The sequence below is a fragment of the Lepidochelys kempii genome, chromosome 27 (genome assembly GCF_965140265.1).
Source record: "Lepidochelys kempii isolate rLepKem1 chromosome 27, rLepKem1.hap2, whole genome shotgun sequence".
NCBI classification, from domain to species: Eukaryota; Metazoa; Chordata; order Testudines; family Cheloniidae; genus Lepidochelys; species Lepidochelys kempii.
The window spans coordinates 8,995,499-9,010,162 of NC_133282.1; the positions used below are offsets into that span (position 1 = coordinate 8,995,499).

The window sequence follows — 14,664 nt, forward strand, 5'->3', positions numbered from 1 at the left end:
ATCCCCATTTTACAGATGGAAAAAAGAGGCCTCAAACATATTGAGATTCCTCATTAACACTGCTTAAAATGGAAGGCTAAAGTTGGGAATCTGGGTCCACCCAAGTCTGGGGCTGGAGCCTTGACCAGTGCACCAGCCTTCCACATACCCGTCATTTGAAAATTTCTGAGCATCTTGGGTCTGCGGAGCAGGGCAGGAAATCTTTCACGAGGTCTGCAACTTCTGCTCAGGTGAGGAGGCCACGGGATCTCCCAGTGCAGCTGCCTCTTCTGTAATGCCTTTGAAAAAGAAGCCAGCCAAGTAAGACACATGTATTCAAAAAGTGATCTCCTGACTGTTGTGAGTCTGACTAGCATGTTGTGTGTCAGCCTGAGTTAGACCCCGATCCAGCAAACACGAGTCGCCCCTACTTAATCATATGATCCCATGGACATAGATTCTAAGGCAGAAAGGGACCAGTCCGATCAACCAATCTGACCTCCTGTATAACACAAGCCAGGGAACTGCCCCAAAATAATTCCTAGAGCAGATCGCACATCACTGGCACTTCTTGCCTTGTGCCAGGGCTGCCAGGTCGGGCCCACAAAATGGGACTAGGACTGGTGGGAAATCTTGTACCTAAACTATTTTTCGATGGCAAGTTGTGTGTTTGGCTAAATGATGCTCTTTCACCACAAGGAAGTGCTTTCCACAGAAAATTTCCAAATCTCATCGCAAACACTTTTGGGCTGAAAATTGTAGTTTTTCAGCACGTGGAATGTTTTCTTATATTTGATTTTTGGAGGAAAAGTCCACATTTCCCATGGGGGGCAGTGGGAAGAGGCCATTTCTTCACCAGCTCTAAATGTGAGTGGTTAGAGAGCACCTAAATCCCATTTTGAAAATTAAACTTAGGCTCCTAAATCAGTTAGGTCTTGCAATGCTAAGCACAGCAACGCTAAGTACCTTTAAAAATCTGGGGCCCATCCACACAGTCCACAGCAGCAAGCCTCCCAGCCCAGATAGACAGACTCGGGCTCGCACTGAAAATAGCTGTGTAGACATTGAGGCTTGGGCTCTGAAGCCTAGGGAGGGGGTGGGCTTCAGAGCCTGAATTCAGCATCTATACGGCCATTTTTACAACGCTGGCTCAGCCCCCACCAGGCCCAGTCTGCCAGCCCAGACTGGGAGGCTCGCTGCCGTGAGCTGTGTAGATTTATCCTATGTGACTTGCCCAAGGTGATACAAGAAGTCTGTGACCCAGGAGGGGACAGAGCCCAACACTCCCAAGTCATAAGCTAGCCACTTAACCACTGGTCCATCCTTCCTTAAGAGGGAATCACTGTGGTTTTATTCTAACAGAAGCTTCCCCCCAATTCCTTTCTCGCTGCAGCAATACTGTCCTAGCCTCGGCACTGTGTGTTGGTTGTTTATTATTATCTATTATAGCAGTAGCGGCTAGCAGCTCTCATCATGGACCATGACCCCATTGTGCTAGGTGCTGTACGAACACAGAACAAAAAGACAGTCCCTGCCCCAAAGAGCTTCCAGCATGACCAGCCCTTAGTCTTGCCTTGTTGAAGCAGATAGCAGGACCCGTGGCCCAGGCATTTTGTAGCTCCTCAATGGGTGCAATCAGCATGAAGAGGAATCCTTTGCAGAGCTGAGGGTGTCAGTTCTGACAGCTGGTGCTTACACCCACGTACTCGCTTCCGCTCTCTCCCACTCAGCAGCCTTCCCACACAATAGCTCCTCCGCCACTTTGTCCTTCACCACATCCCGGCACCTGGCACTCTCGGAATTAATGTGCCCATCTCCCAGTGCTTTGCAATCACAGCTATTGACCTGGTTCGGTTAGTGGGCGTCAGGAGACCTGAGTTCCACGCCCAGCTGTGTGACTTTGGGCAAGTCACTTTGCCTTGAATCCTTTTATGGGCCTGTGAATTGGTTTTGTGTGTGTGTGCTTGTGCATGTGTGTGTGTGTGTGTGCGTGCATCACTGCAATCTACAGAGTAGAATCAGAGCTACTCAACTGTGTGTCTTAGGCCCAACGCTGCTACTAGCAAATGAAGATTTTCCTACAGCTCAGTGTCAGGGGACCTGGGCATTGAAAGTGTGACAGGCTGAGTACCTAGCCCACTCTTACCACTAAGCTCTGAGTAGCCATCTTGTGCAGCATAGTGACAACCAGGAAGCTCAAGGTGGCTCCAAATTTGCAGTGCTGTTTGAGACCCCCTTTGGAGGCCCCACTTTTTGTTTGTTTATCTTTTTGTGGGACTTTTAGAATTCACGATAGCGAAAGTGGTACAGACACCATCCAAGCGTCCCACAAACCTTTACCTCTCCTAGTCTGACCTGCATAGCACAGATCTGTACATTTCACCCAGTTACTCCTGTATTGAGCGCAATGACTTTGGCTAGACTGAAGCATTTAAGTCCTCATGAGACTAACCGGCTGCATGCCACAGACAGAGTCCATGCCCGAGGCCCCTGCATTGGCATGGAATTGATTAGGTGCCAATCTGTGGCCAGTGGGAAATTCTTTACCAACTCCGCTCTGGTGATCAGTGTGACCCTGAGCATGTGAGCAAGACACACCAGCCAGGCACATAAGAAAGAGTCCTCTGTACCTCACACCAATCTACTTCAGTGTTGGCCATGTCCTGAGTCCAATTCAGTTTCATGGGTTCTCTCCAGATTTTGCATCCAGTTTCGATTCCTCACGGAGCCCAGGGCATTAGGAGCTGAGAGGCTGTTTTAGGTGTAGACTAGTCCCAGTCTTGCAAAAGGTAGCATTAATTATTACCCCAGTGGGCTGTGAAACACACAGTAACATTGCACTGGCTTCTGACAGTTGTATCAGTACAGCACCCCTCATGCACACAGAGAGAGAGAGAGAGCTGGCACACACATACACACACACACATTGCTGACAAAGTGCCTCACCCCTAACTTGCAGTACTCCCTGCTATTCCAGTCCTGGGCTCCCCAGGCAATTCTGCCAATACAAATCTGATCCACAGTACCTGGTTATTACAGTCCTAGACCTCTCCTGGACTGACTTCAACTCCTGTGTTGAATTATGCTGTGAACAAACCAGCTACACCATCGTTCATTAGTGGAGAAATGTTGCCATTAGGGCTGTCAATTAATTGCAGTTAAATGCATGCGATTAAAGCAAAACAAATTAACTAGATTTTTTTAAAAAACAGTCATGATTAATCACAGTTTTAATGGCACTGCTAAACAATAATAGGATACCAATTTAAATTTATTATAAATACTTTTGGATGCTTTTCGACATTTTCAAAGATATTGATTTCAGTTACAACACAGAATACAAAGTGTACAGTGTTCACTTTATATTATTATTTTAGATTACAAATATTTGCACTGTAAAAAGATAAACAAAAGAAATAGTATTTTTCAAAAGAAAAGGAGGACTTGTGGCACCTTAGAGACTAACCAATTTATTTGAGCATGAGCTTTCGTGAGCTACAGCTCACTTCATCTGATGCATTCCTTTTTCCATTCCATACGGCTAAATTCAGTGCCTTGCATAATGACAGGTTTCAGAGTAGCAGCCGTGTTAGTCTGTATTCGCAAAAGAAAAGGAGGACTTGTGGCACCTTAGAGACTAACCAATTTATTTGAGCATAAGCTTTCGTGAGCTACAGCTCACTTCATCGGCTGCATTGCACTGGCTTCTGACAGTTGTATCAGTATCCGATGAAGTGAGCTGTAGCTCACGAAAGCTCATGCTCAAATAAATTGGTTAGTCTCTAAGGTGCCACAAGTATTTTTCGGTTCACCACATACAAGTACCGTAGTACAATCTCTTTATCATGAAAGTGTAGCTTACAAATGTAGATTTTTTTTGGTTGCACACATGCACTCAAAACCAAAACAATATAAAACTTTAGAGCCTACACTTGTCCTACTTCTTGTTCAGCCAACCGCTAAGACAAACAAGTTTGTTTACATTTACGGGAGATAATGCTGCCCACTTCTTATTTACAATGTCGCCTGAAAGTGAGAACCAGGCATTCGCATGGTACACTTGTAGCCGGTGTTGCACGGTATTTCCGTGCTAGGTGTGCTAAACATTCGTATGCCCCTTCATGCTTCGACATTTGTAAGCTGCACTTTCACTTTCAATATATTTGAAAATGTACAGAAACATCCACAAATACTTATAATAAATGTAAATGAGTATTCTATTAGTGCTAAACAGTGCAATAAAACTGTGGTTAAGCATGACTCTTTTTGTTTCATCTTGCAATTAATGGCGATTATATTTTAGAATCGTTTGACCGGAGGGGCAACACGAGTGATGAATGCAATAAATTAACCTCAGGTTTCAGTTTGGGATCAGCACTGCCTGTCGCAGCTCTATGGCATTTAAGGGCATAAATTGATCCGAGGGGAGGTGATGTGCAGGAAGATGCCATGAAATCATTACACCATTAATAACTCTGGGGGGAGGGGGGTTGTTTGTTTTATTTAACAAACAATCTAAGGGCTGTCTGTGTCCCCTGTGAATTCTCCATGGCTGGCACTGTAATGTGTGGTCTCTAATTCACATTCACAGATCTCTAATCACTAATCTAACCCTCCCATTTGATGCTGTGTGTGAAGTGTGCATGAGAAACAAATGGCGCGTGATCACATCTAGCAGCCAGAGACCTCCAGAGGGGGGTGAAAGGCCAATTTCCCCTGTCTAAGCCATTTAGCTATGGGCACATTGAGACCACGCTCATCACTGGGCTATCTGAGTGCCTTACTGCTGAGGCAGGGAGGGTGCCACAGGGTACCAAGGTGTTCTGTGTGCATTCACACCAAATGGCAAAGGGTTTGTGTCTTCATCCCACCGCAAAGCCGGCACTATGGAAGTGGAGGGTGGCTGGCAGGAGGGAGCTAACCATATCCCGGCGTGGGAAAGGTATCGGCTTCGTGTTTCATTCAAGAGAGGGTGCCCCCACCTGGGGCCAGCCCTGAGGCTGAAGGGAGATCACCCCCTGTTACTCGACCTGATCCACTGCCTGCAGCACAGCACCCCCTGGCTCCGCAAAACGTGTGGTTTTGTCTGGTATCCCACATGGAGGACGCCATTGCAAGCGCGTGCCACTCCGCCTCCACCTGTGTGACCATGTGCACACGCATGTGAGGAGGTCATGCTGGGCAGTGCGGCGCCCTCGTTGAAACAGCGTCCTCCATGCAGCATGGCCTCACCTGCACCAGGCTCGCAAGGTCATGCCAGCGGGGGCAGGGTCATGCAGGTGGGGGCAAGCCACGCCATTCCTGGACGTACTGGCCCATCCAGTATTCTGGGCTCTGAAACCCAGGCTCCAGCCCAAGCCTGAACGTCTGTCTACACTGCTATTTTTAGCCCTGTAGCCCAAGCCCTGCCAGCCCGAGTCAGTTAACCCAAGCTCTGAGACTGTTGATGAATCCGACTCCATGCGGGGAAGAGCAGAACAAGAGATTGGGCCCCAGTGTGGTTGGGGATGAAGCAGCTGAGTCTGGGGGACAAGGAGAGCTGCTGGCAATGTACCGATGAGAGGGAGCAAGGAGAAGAGGGCATCTCCGGATGATGAGGAGGAAACTGAAGCCTGGGGCTATTTCCTTAGGCTAGTTTGTTGGTTATCGGTGACTAATGTCCGCCGTGAACAAGGGGTTATTGAAGGTAAAGTCTGACTCAGATTGGTTTATATAGCCAAAGGGGAAACTGAGGCACAGCTCAGGGCCTGGGCCTATGACAGGGCCCTTCTGGGCTTGTAATCTCTGAATCCAATTTCTCTGATAGGGCACAAAGGCCTGTTTGCTAATAATAGACCTGCAATGTCCCCATCGCTCTATCACTCCTCTGGCGCTAATGCTAATAGGATGTTGCTTTGGGCTTGCCACGGGAGCTGTCTTCTCAGCTCGTGATGCCTAGAGTCATCCCCGTGACAATGAAATTTGCCGATATGCTAAGGAAGTTGTTATTGCAGGAAATAAGGCGCCAACTTCACATTATCACTGAGATAGTGTTAAAACAGACAGTGAATGATCATACGGGCGAACAGCCAGTATGAAGGGAACATTACCACCAGCCCTTTGCGCTAGATTTGCTTTTCTTTCTTTCCTTCTTGGCTCCCGCTTTCATCCTTGTTTGCAAAGAAAGTTTTTGAAAGAACAAACATGGCATTTACTAAGTGGCAACTGGATTTCCATGTTGAAATAATAATAATCAAGTAAATGAGTCAGTATTACAGGAAAAAAATCCAGTTGGCCTGGTGCCATGGCAACCTGAAAATCTCGCCATAGCAACTTCCAAATCTCTTTTTTAATCCTGTGCCATTAACTGTTCGATGTGTTTGTGTCTCTTTCCTCCAGACAACGGGTTCAGAGAATGCCTCATGAATGGGAGCTGGGCAGCCCGCGTCAATTATTCCCAGTGCCAGGAGATTCTCGACGAGGAGGTACGGGCCCACAGACCATTTGAACCAGGTCATGTTTGTTCCATGGGGTTGGAAGGAAGTGGCTGGAAGGGTGGTTAAGCACTGGAATAAATTGCCTAGGGAGGTTGTGGAATCTCCATCATTGGAGATTTTTAAGAGCAGATTGGACAAACACCAGTCAGGGATGGTCTAGATAATACTTAGTCCTGCCATGAGTGCAGGGGACTGGATTAGATGACCTCTTGAGGCCCCTTCCAGTCCTATGATTCTGTGTTGCTATCTCTTGCTGGGAAGGGCTTTCTCACCACGTTAATTGATGATTCTCAGGTTGGATGAGTGCCTGACAGTAGGGGAAATAATTAGTTTAATTAGCATGCATGTCTTCTCCTGAGCCCATACTGCTCTGGCCAAAACCCACCACCACCCTCAAGGGTGGGAGGGAAAAGGAATCACTTGAAATATTGGATGTATCAAATTTCCAGGCACCCTTGCTCAATTCTAATTACACCAGAGAGCTCTGGGATTTTCACACAGGCCTCTCCACCAAGTGGGGCTGCTGGAGGCACGATGTGGTTGTCAGCCATTAGGTGCCTCCGCCTTCTTGGGCCCAGCACCAGCCCAGCCAAGCATGGTGCCTTGCAGGCCGCAGGCCGGCCTGCTGACTCTGTAGAGGGCTCAGCACAACTGTTGGCTAAAGACTTTCACAAAAAGGCTGAGAGCCATCAGCATCAATGGCTTCAGAAGGGGTCTATTACAATAGGGGACAGGTTAAATTATTAGTTACTGGGATAATTTCACTACAGGCAAAATTTCCGGTGGCAGAACAAACTTTTTGGGTATACATTTGATTATTTACTAGTGAGGCTACTGATTGGTCAAGATCTAGAAAAATATTACTTTTCCATTCCCACCCTAAGTTTGTTAAGAAGGAGAGGCTGAGGAATATTAAAAGTTTTAATTCAGGTAGTTTTGGCTAGCTTCCGCAAGCTATTCTTCAAGATTTTGTAGTCTTAATTTACTTAGCTGTCAGGCAATGAGGCAGCAAGGGAGAGGTTACTAGCACAATCACCTTGCTTGGTTGGAGGCTTTATTATGTCCTTAGGTGGAGAGGTTGTTTTCTTCAGGTGGAGAGGTTGTGCCTTTAAAGGCACTGTGGGTCTGTCAGCAGACAAAGGAGAGGTTACTGGCTTTTTACCTTGTCCTTCACTCCTGCTGTTCAGAAGGAGCAACAATACCAGAAGGAAAGATAGATTGATCATCAGTCGGAGAGCCATTACAGTGAGAAACATGGGCAGGTAGTCAATTCTCAGCACTTCACAGTGGTGTTGATAATTAACAGGACTTGATAAGGGTCTTTCAGCATGGGGCCAGGGCGGTTCCTCGCTGATGGACCTCTATGTAGCTCCAGTCTCCTGGTTTCAGCGAGTGACAGGGCTGCTGTATATAAAAAGACCTAACACATTTCATTAGTGCCTGACAATAATTAAGCATTGTGTTATTTATTAAATGACTGCCCATCTGAGCCAGGATCAGTGGGGCGCAGCCAGTAGTCGCATTGGGCGCCCTGTTAGAATTCATGAGGGCTGAGTCCAGTCTTTTGATTGGGAGTGGCTCTCATATTCATTAATGCTAATGGGAGGGCATTTGGCCACTTTAAATTTGTTTTAGCACAGGCCAGTTATATTTTTCAAAATTCCATTTTGACGTTTTACTGTCCTGGCAGACTGCGGGTGGTGGGGGCAGTGGAGATTGTGTTGGATCTGTAAAGCTGCACATAACTTGTTATAATTTTTCCAATAATATTAGGTCCACTAAAAAGAAAAGGAAGACTTGTGGCACCTTAGAGACTAACCAATTTATTTGAGCATAAGCTTTCGTGAGCTACAGCTCACTTCATCGTGAAGTGAGCTGTAGCTCACGAAAGCTTATGCTCAAATAAATTGGTTAGTCTCTAAGGTGCCACAAGTCCTCCTTTTCTTTTTGCGAATACAGACTAACACGGCTGCTACTCTGAAATCTGTCACTAGGTCCACTATCATAGAATCATAGAATATCAGGGTTGGAAGGGACCCCAGAAGGTCATCTAGTATCAGTGTTGCTACTCACAGATATGCCAAATTGTGGTACAAAATCCTTAAACAAAATTTTACAACAGTTTTGGCATCTGCCTTTTTTACAGGGAAATACATTACTAAAACTAACACATACTTGCAATTACAACATTTAAACATTTGAATCAATCTGAGTATTTACAAAAAGTCCCCAGGAAGGGGGATGTGCTGCCTGCCTAACCTTGACAGCTTTACCAACGCTATGTTGCTGACAGATTACACACTGTTGGCAGTATTGGTTAAAATATCCCTTTCTTTACAAATACCCTTGCTGATTGCAGGCAAAACTGAGGAATTACTCCCCATATTTTCCTGTATTTGTTTTATAGGCAGGTTAGATTTTAATGGCTTCTATTTTTATTATTTAGGTGATTTGCATTAACACAGACATTCTTGGCTTGCTTTTGGATTCAAAGTTATCAGCCGCTTAGAGACTTTGTCTCAAAAGGACACAATTAACTTTTAACTTTTAACTTTTGCTCTTAAACACACATTAATCTGAAAAGGAAAACACGACCCATTTTGGCTCCCCTTTGGCAAAGTGCCTGTTGATTACACGGAGCCACCTTAAGACTTAGTGTGGGGCACCCACAACAGCTTTTATCTGCCATTTGTTACCAAAACAGATTTAAAATCCTTTTCCATTTTCCTGGCTTTGACTGCCCTGCTGCAGCCACAGCTTTGGTCTTTATTTAAAAACATTTTAAATCTTGTAAAGCATTAAGTCACCTTAAGGATTAAATGCTAAATACCAAAATTAAACAACACTCGTTTCTTTTGTTTGGCAAAAGTATTTTTTTGGTTTTACAATTTTAAAACAACACCTATTTATTTTAAACTTATAAAACAAAGACTGTATTCACCAGGAGTGGTTTTTAGCTAATTTGCCTAACTTGTTTATAGTTAAATGATTTTACTTAAATAACCGTTTGCCTGGATTCTTCCAGAGAAATGCGCCCTTTCTTCAAAGGAATGGCTGCAAAGAAACCAAGAATTTTCTTTTCATAACACCTTCTTTAACATTTGTACAAAGTTTCACTGCTTAATTTCCACCAGTAACTCCAGAGTTAACCTCTCACTTTCTTTTCTTTTAACTTTCTTAAACTGCGGTTGCCTGCGTGTCTGGGCCTGATCCTTTTTTGTTGTTGTTGTTGCATTATTTCTTTTCATGGGCACAGGCATTGTTTTACTACCAACTGAGCAAGGAGAGTGGGCTTTTTGACTAACCCCCCTTTTATTTATTTATACACACCTATTTACATACACACACATTTATTTTTTTACATCTAGATACATCTTATTTAACAATAACCTTAATTCTTTTACGTTTGGACTTAATATAACCTTTTCCTTATTTGAGGTGGTAACAACCACTCAGCACCGGTGCTTTGCAGGAAAGGATAGTAGCAGGACAAGGGACAATGGGAAAGGTAGGGAATACAGCAGCATTAACAGCACTGTAAAAAGGGGGGAGTTACACTCACTGACCATAGGAATAATGACTCCTTGCTGAATGCAGGAGGTAAGAACAGGTTGGATTTTCCCTTGGCCTGTTTTGATAGAGCATAAAAAAGAAGCTTACAAGAAGTGGAAGGTTGGACATATGACCAGGGAAGAGTATAAAAATATTGCTCGGGCATGTAGGAATGAAATCAGGAGGGCCAAATCGCACCTGGAGCTGCAGCTAGCGAGAGATGTTAAGAGTAACAAGAAGGGTTTCTTCAGGTGTGTTGGCAACAAGAAGAAAGCCAAGGAAAGTGTGGGCACCTTAATGAATGAGGGAGGCAACCTAGTGACGGAGAATGTGGAAAAAGCTAATGTACTCAATGCTTTTTTTGCCTCTGTCTTCACGAACAAGGTCAGTTCCCAGACTGCTGTGCTGGGCATCACAACATGGGGAATAGATGGCCAGCCCTCTGTGGAGAAAGAGGTGGTTAGGGACTATTTAGAAAAACTGGATGTGCACAAGTTCATGGGGCCGGATGAGTTGCATCCGAGAGTGCTAAAAGAACTGGCGGCTGTGATTGCAGAGCCATTGGCCATTATCTTTGAAAACTCGTGGCAAACGGGGGAAGTCCCGGATGACTGGAAAAAGGCTAATGTAGTGCCAATCTTTAAAAAAGGGAAGAAGGAGGATCCTGGGAACTACAGGCCAGTCAGCCTCACTTCAGTCCCCGGAAAAATCATGGAGCAGGTCCTCAAAGAATCAATCCTGAAGCACTTACATGAGAGGAAAGTGATCAGGAACAGTCAGCATGGATTCACCAAGGGAAGGTCATGCCTGACTAATCTAATCGCCTTCTATGATGAGATTACTGGTTCTGTGGATGAAGGGAAAGCAGTAGATGTATTATATCTTGACTTTAGCAAAGCTTTTGACATGGTCTCCCACAGTATTCTTGTCAGCAAGTTAAAGAAGTACGGGCTGGATGAATGCACTATAAGGTGGGTAGAAAGTTGGCTAGATTGTCGGGCTCAACGGGTAGTGATCAATGGCTCCATGTCTAGTTGGCAGCCAGTGTCAAGTGGAGTGCCCCAGGGGTCGGTCCTGGGGCCGGTTTTGTTCAATATCTTCATAAATGATCTGGAGGATGGTGTGGATTGCACTCTCAGCAAATTTGTGGATGATACCAAACTGGGAGGAGTGGTAGATACGCTGGAGGGCAGGGATAGGATACAGAGGGACCTAGACAAATTGGAGGATTGGGCCAAAAGAAATCTGATGAGGTTCAATAAGGATAAGTGCAGGGTCCTGCACTTAGGACAGAAGAACCCAATGCACAGCTACAGACTAGGGACCGAATGGCTAGGCAGCAGCTCTACGGAAAAGGACCTAGGGGTGACAGTGGACGAGAAGCTGGATATGAGTCAGCAGTGTGCCCTTGTTGCCAAGAAGGCCAATGGCATTTTGGGATGTATAAGTAGGGGCATAGCGAGCAGATCGAGGGATGTGATCGTCCCCCTCTATTCGACATTGGTGAGGCCTCATCTGGAGTACTGTGTCCAGTTTTGGGCCCCACACTACAAGAAGGATGTGGATAAATTGGAGAGAGTCCAGCGAAGGGTAACAAAAATGATTAGGGGTCTGGAACACATGACTTATGAGGAGAGGCTGAGGGAACTGGGATTGTTTAGTCTGCAGAAGAGAAGAATGAGGGGGGATTTGATAGCTGCTTTCAACTACCTGAGAGGTAGTTCCAGAGAGGACGGTTCTAGACTATTCTCAGTGGTGGAAGAAGACAGGACACGGAGTAATGGTCTCAAGTTGCAGTGGGTGAGGTTTAGGTTGGATATTAAGAAAAACTTTTTCACTAGGAGGGTGGTGAAACACTGGAATGCGTTGCCTAGGGAGGTGGTGGAATCTCCTTCCTTAGAAGTTTTTAAGGTCAGGCTTGACAAAGCCCTGGCTGGGATGATTTAATTGGGTATGGGTCCTGCTTTTGAGCAGGGGGTTGGACTAGATGACCTCCTGAGGTCCCTTCCAACCCTGATATTCTATGATACTGCTGCACCTTGGGAAGGGGTCTTGCTAGATTTTGGCAAATCTTAATGGGTTGGGCCAACCCAATGCACCCAACCTGATTGGCATGATAGGCTCACAAGGCTTACAAGGAGGGAGAGACCTTAGCCAGCAGTTCCTGTTGCAGTGAGGAAGGGCTGAGGTTGGACTTCTCCTGTAAACTGCCAGGACCTCATTGTGAGTGGGATCAGGCACGTCCAGATACACTCCATTTGAGGTACAGCAGATTATACAATTTAATTTACACAGCAAGTCTTTTCCCAAAAGGTTAGCTGGTGAACAAGGGCTTAGGAGGAAAGCATGACGGTCAAACAAAGGACCGATAGAAATGGACAGAGGTGAAGAGATGGAGTGGGGAATAAGAGTATTGCCCACCCCTACCACTTTTGGATCGACCAGGGTGGTAGGGACATTTACTGAATCCAAAAAGAAAAGGAGTACATAAACCACCAATTTATGTGGTTAGTATGCATCCGATGAAGTGAGCTGTAGCTCACGAAAGCTTATGCTCAAATAAATTGGTTAGTCTCTAAGGTGCCACAAGTCCTCCTTTTCTTTTTGCGAATACAGACTAACACGGCTGTTACTCTGAAACCTGTCATTACTGAATCCAATGGTCCATTTACTTGCAAAAGTAACACACACCATCACTGGGTCCCTAGGGGAGGTGGACGGTGGGAACCTTGGCTTGGCCTTCCCCTTCTCCCCCCGCAATGGGCAACTATTACAGGGGTCCCTGTATGTTCTGGAGCTGGAAGGTCATTAACATAGTTTTAATGTGGCTGTGAGAGTATTGGGTTTTACTTAAATTTTTATTTTTACTTTGTTTACAGGTGCTAATTTTTGCTCCAGTCAGCTTTCTTTGGGCAGGCTGTGAGAATTTTATTTAACAGCTTTTTTCTGATTTTATTTAACCTTTTTTGGTTTTGGCCTGGATTTTGCTTGGGCCACTGAGCTTTTTTACAAAGGCAACTCAGTGTTTCCCTAGGCATGACCCTTCATAGAAGGTGGTTTACATCTGCCCATGTAGGGTTCTAACAGTTTATAACAGTTTTCAATTTCTTTTTTAATTTAACAGGGTCCTCTTTTATTTTTGGAAAATTTTAAAGTAAATTATACAATTTTGTAGGAGACCAAGGTGCATGTGCAGACACCGAGGTCTTATGACCCGAAGCACCAATGCCTGGGAATTGGCGCAAGGGGAACATTTTCTCAGTACAGGGAGACACTGTCTGAGGGGTGAACGTAAGGGGCTTCTGTTGTTTAATATTTTTTGCCGGCTTACTTGGATTTAAATTCTTTGCCAATTTTTTTTTAATCTCTTTTAATTGTGTTGTAAGTTTCTCCTACTCCTCATTTGAGATTCACGGCACTGTTTTTTATTTTGTTTTGTTTTTTCCTTCTGTTTTTTCATGCCAGTAGAAATATGCCTCACACTGACACTGGCCAGAAGCACACTTTTGAGGTGCACAATCTTGTCAAGGTCGAAGCTTTCCCTCTAAGGGAAACCATAACTTTAAATTATCCCAATCCCTGGTATACCAATTCCAATTTTTCCAGAAACTTGCAAGTGAACTAGTGTGTGCCTTTTGGCAGGACGGTGATCCTTTTTGACTCATCGGCCCCCATTTTAGCTGACGAGTGCAGGAATCCCTTTTGGACCCCCGGCTCCCAGAATCCCTACAGATCTTTTACTCGTCCCACTTGAGTAAACAAACAAAAGAAGGTTTGCGTAGGGCCTCCACGACTGTCTTACAGCCACCCTTAAGCAAAGAGCATCGGCTGGCACCGCATACTCTGTCGCTTCGGGTGAGGTGATCAGACCAGTCAGTGGCTTTTCAAACCGCCTCCAGGCAGAAACCAGAGACAGGGGAGGAAAGAGGGTACAGAAACAGACTGTCCGAGGATGGAAGGGATGGGATCACACACTCCTAGACCCAGACAGGCCCCTCACCGGTCATGAGCCCAGCTTTGCAGGGTGCTCGGGGTGTCTTCCTGTGACTCACACTCACACCGGTCTATCGACCTTCACTTTCACACTGGCACATGGAACCAGGTCTATCCACAACCTGCCCAGCCACCCTCAGTGGCTCTTCCCAGGGAAACCAAACCTGGATGGGACTCTGACCCACCCCAAGGGCATCAGGCATGTCTGGCAGCAAAAGTCCAGATAGAGTGTACAACTTACCCAAGCCCAGAGCCTACGGGCAGTCCTCCACCAGAAACCCAAAACAGAGATTTCAAAAGGTCTCTTACCTTTCAGATGGGCCCTCGGTCTGGCGGAGAACTGCTCGTGGTCCTCCAGTTCTGGGGGTCGGCTGTCTATTCGAGTCACGGCACCAAGATTTGTGGTGGAAAAATTAACCACGCGTTGTGTTTGGATCAGAACCAAGCCTGAGGCTCCTTTATTGATTACAAGTGCAGGGAGGTAACAGCTCTAAGTAGCTGCCCCGCCGTATACAGAAAATACAGGAGCTTACATTGCTGAAAACCACAATTTGTTAAATCCACTTCTTTTAACAGCATTTTCCTTATTTGTCATATAGTTCAAGTTTCAACAGTAGCTTTGCCTTAGTTGGAGTTTAGGAAAAACAAGCTTTTCCTGCTATTG

General features: G+C 45.5%; 1 protein-coding gene across 2 annotated transcripts in view; it reads left to right on the forward strand.

Annotated features, from left to right (window-relative positions):
- LOC140903899 (corticotropin-releasing factor receptor 1) overlaps positions 1–14,664 on the forward strand; it is a 124,473-nt gene that overhangs the window by 68,450 nt on the left and 41,359 nt on the right. For both annotated transcript variants that reach the window (XM_073325842.1, XM_073325843.1), the window contains one exon: positions 6,358–6,443. In XM_073325842.1, the coding sequence (XP_073181943.1) occupies positions 6,358–6,443 (86 nt within the window). The remainder of the gene's footprint in view (positions 1–6,357; positions 6,444–14,664) is intronic.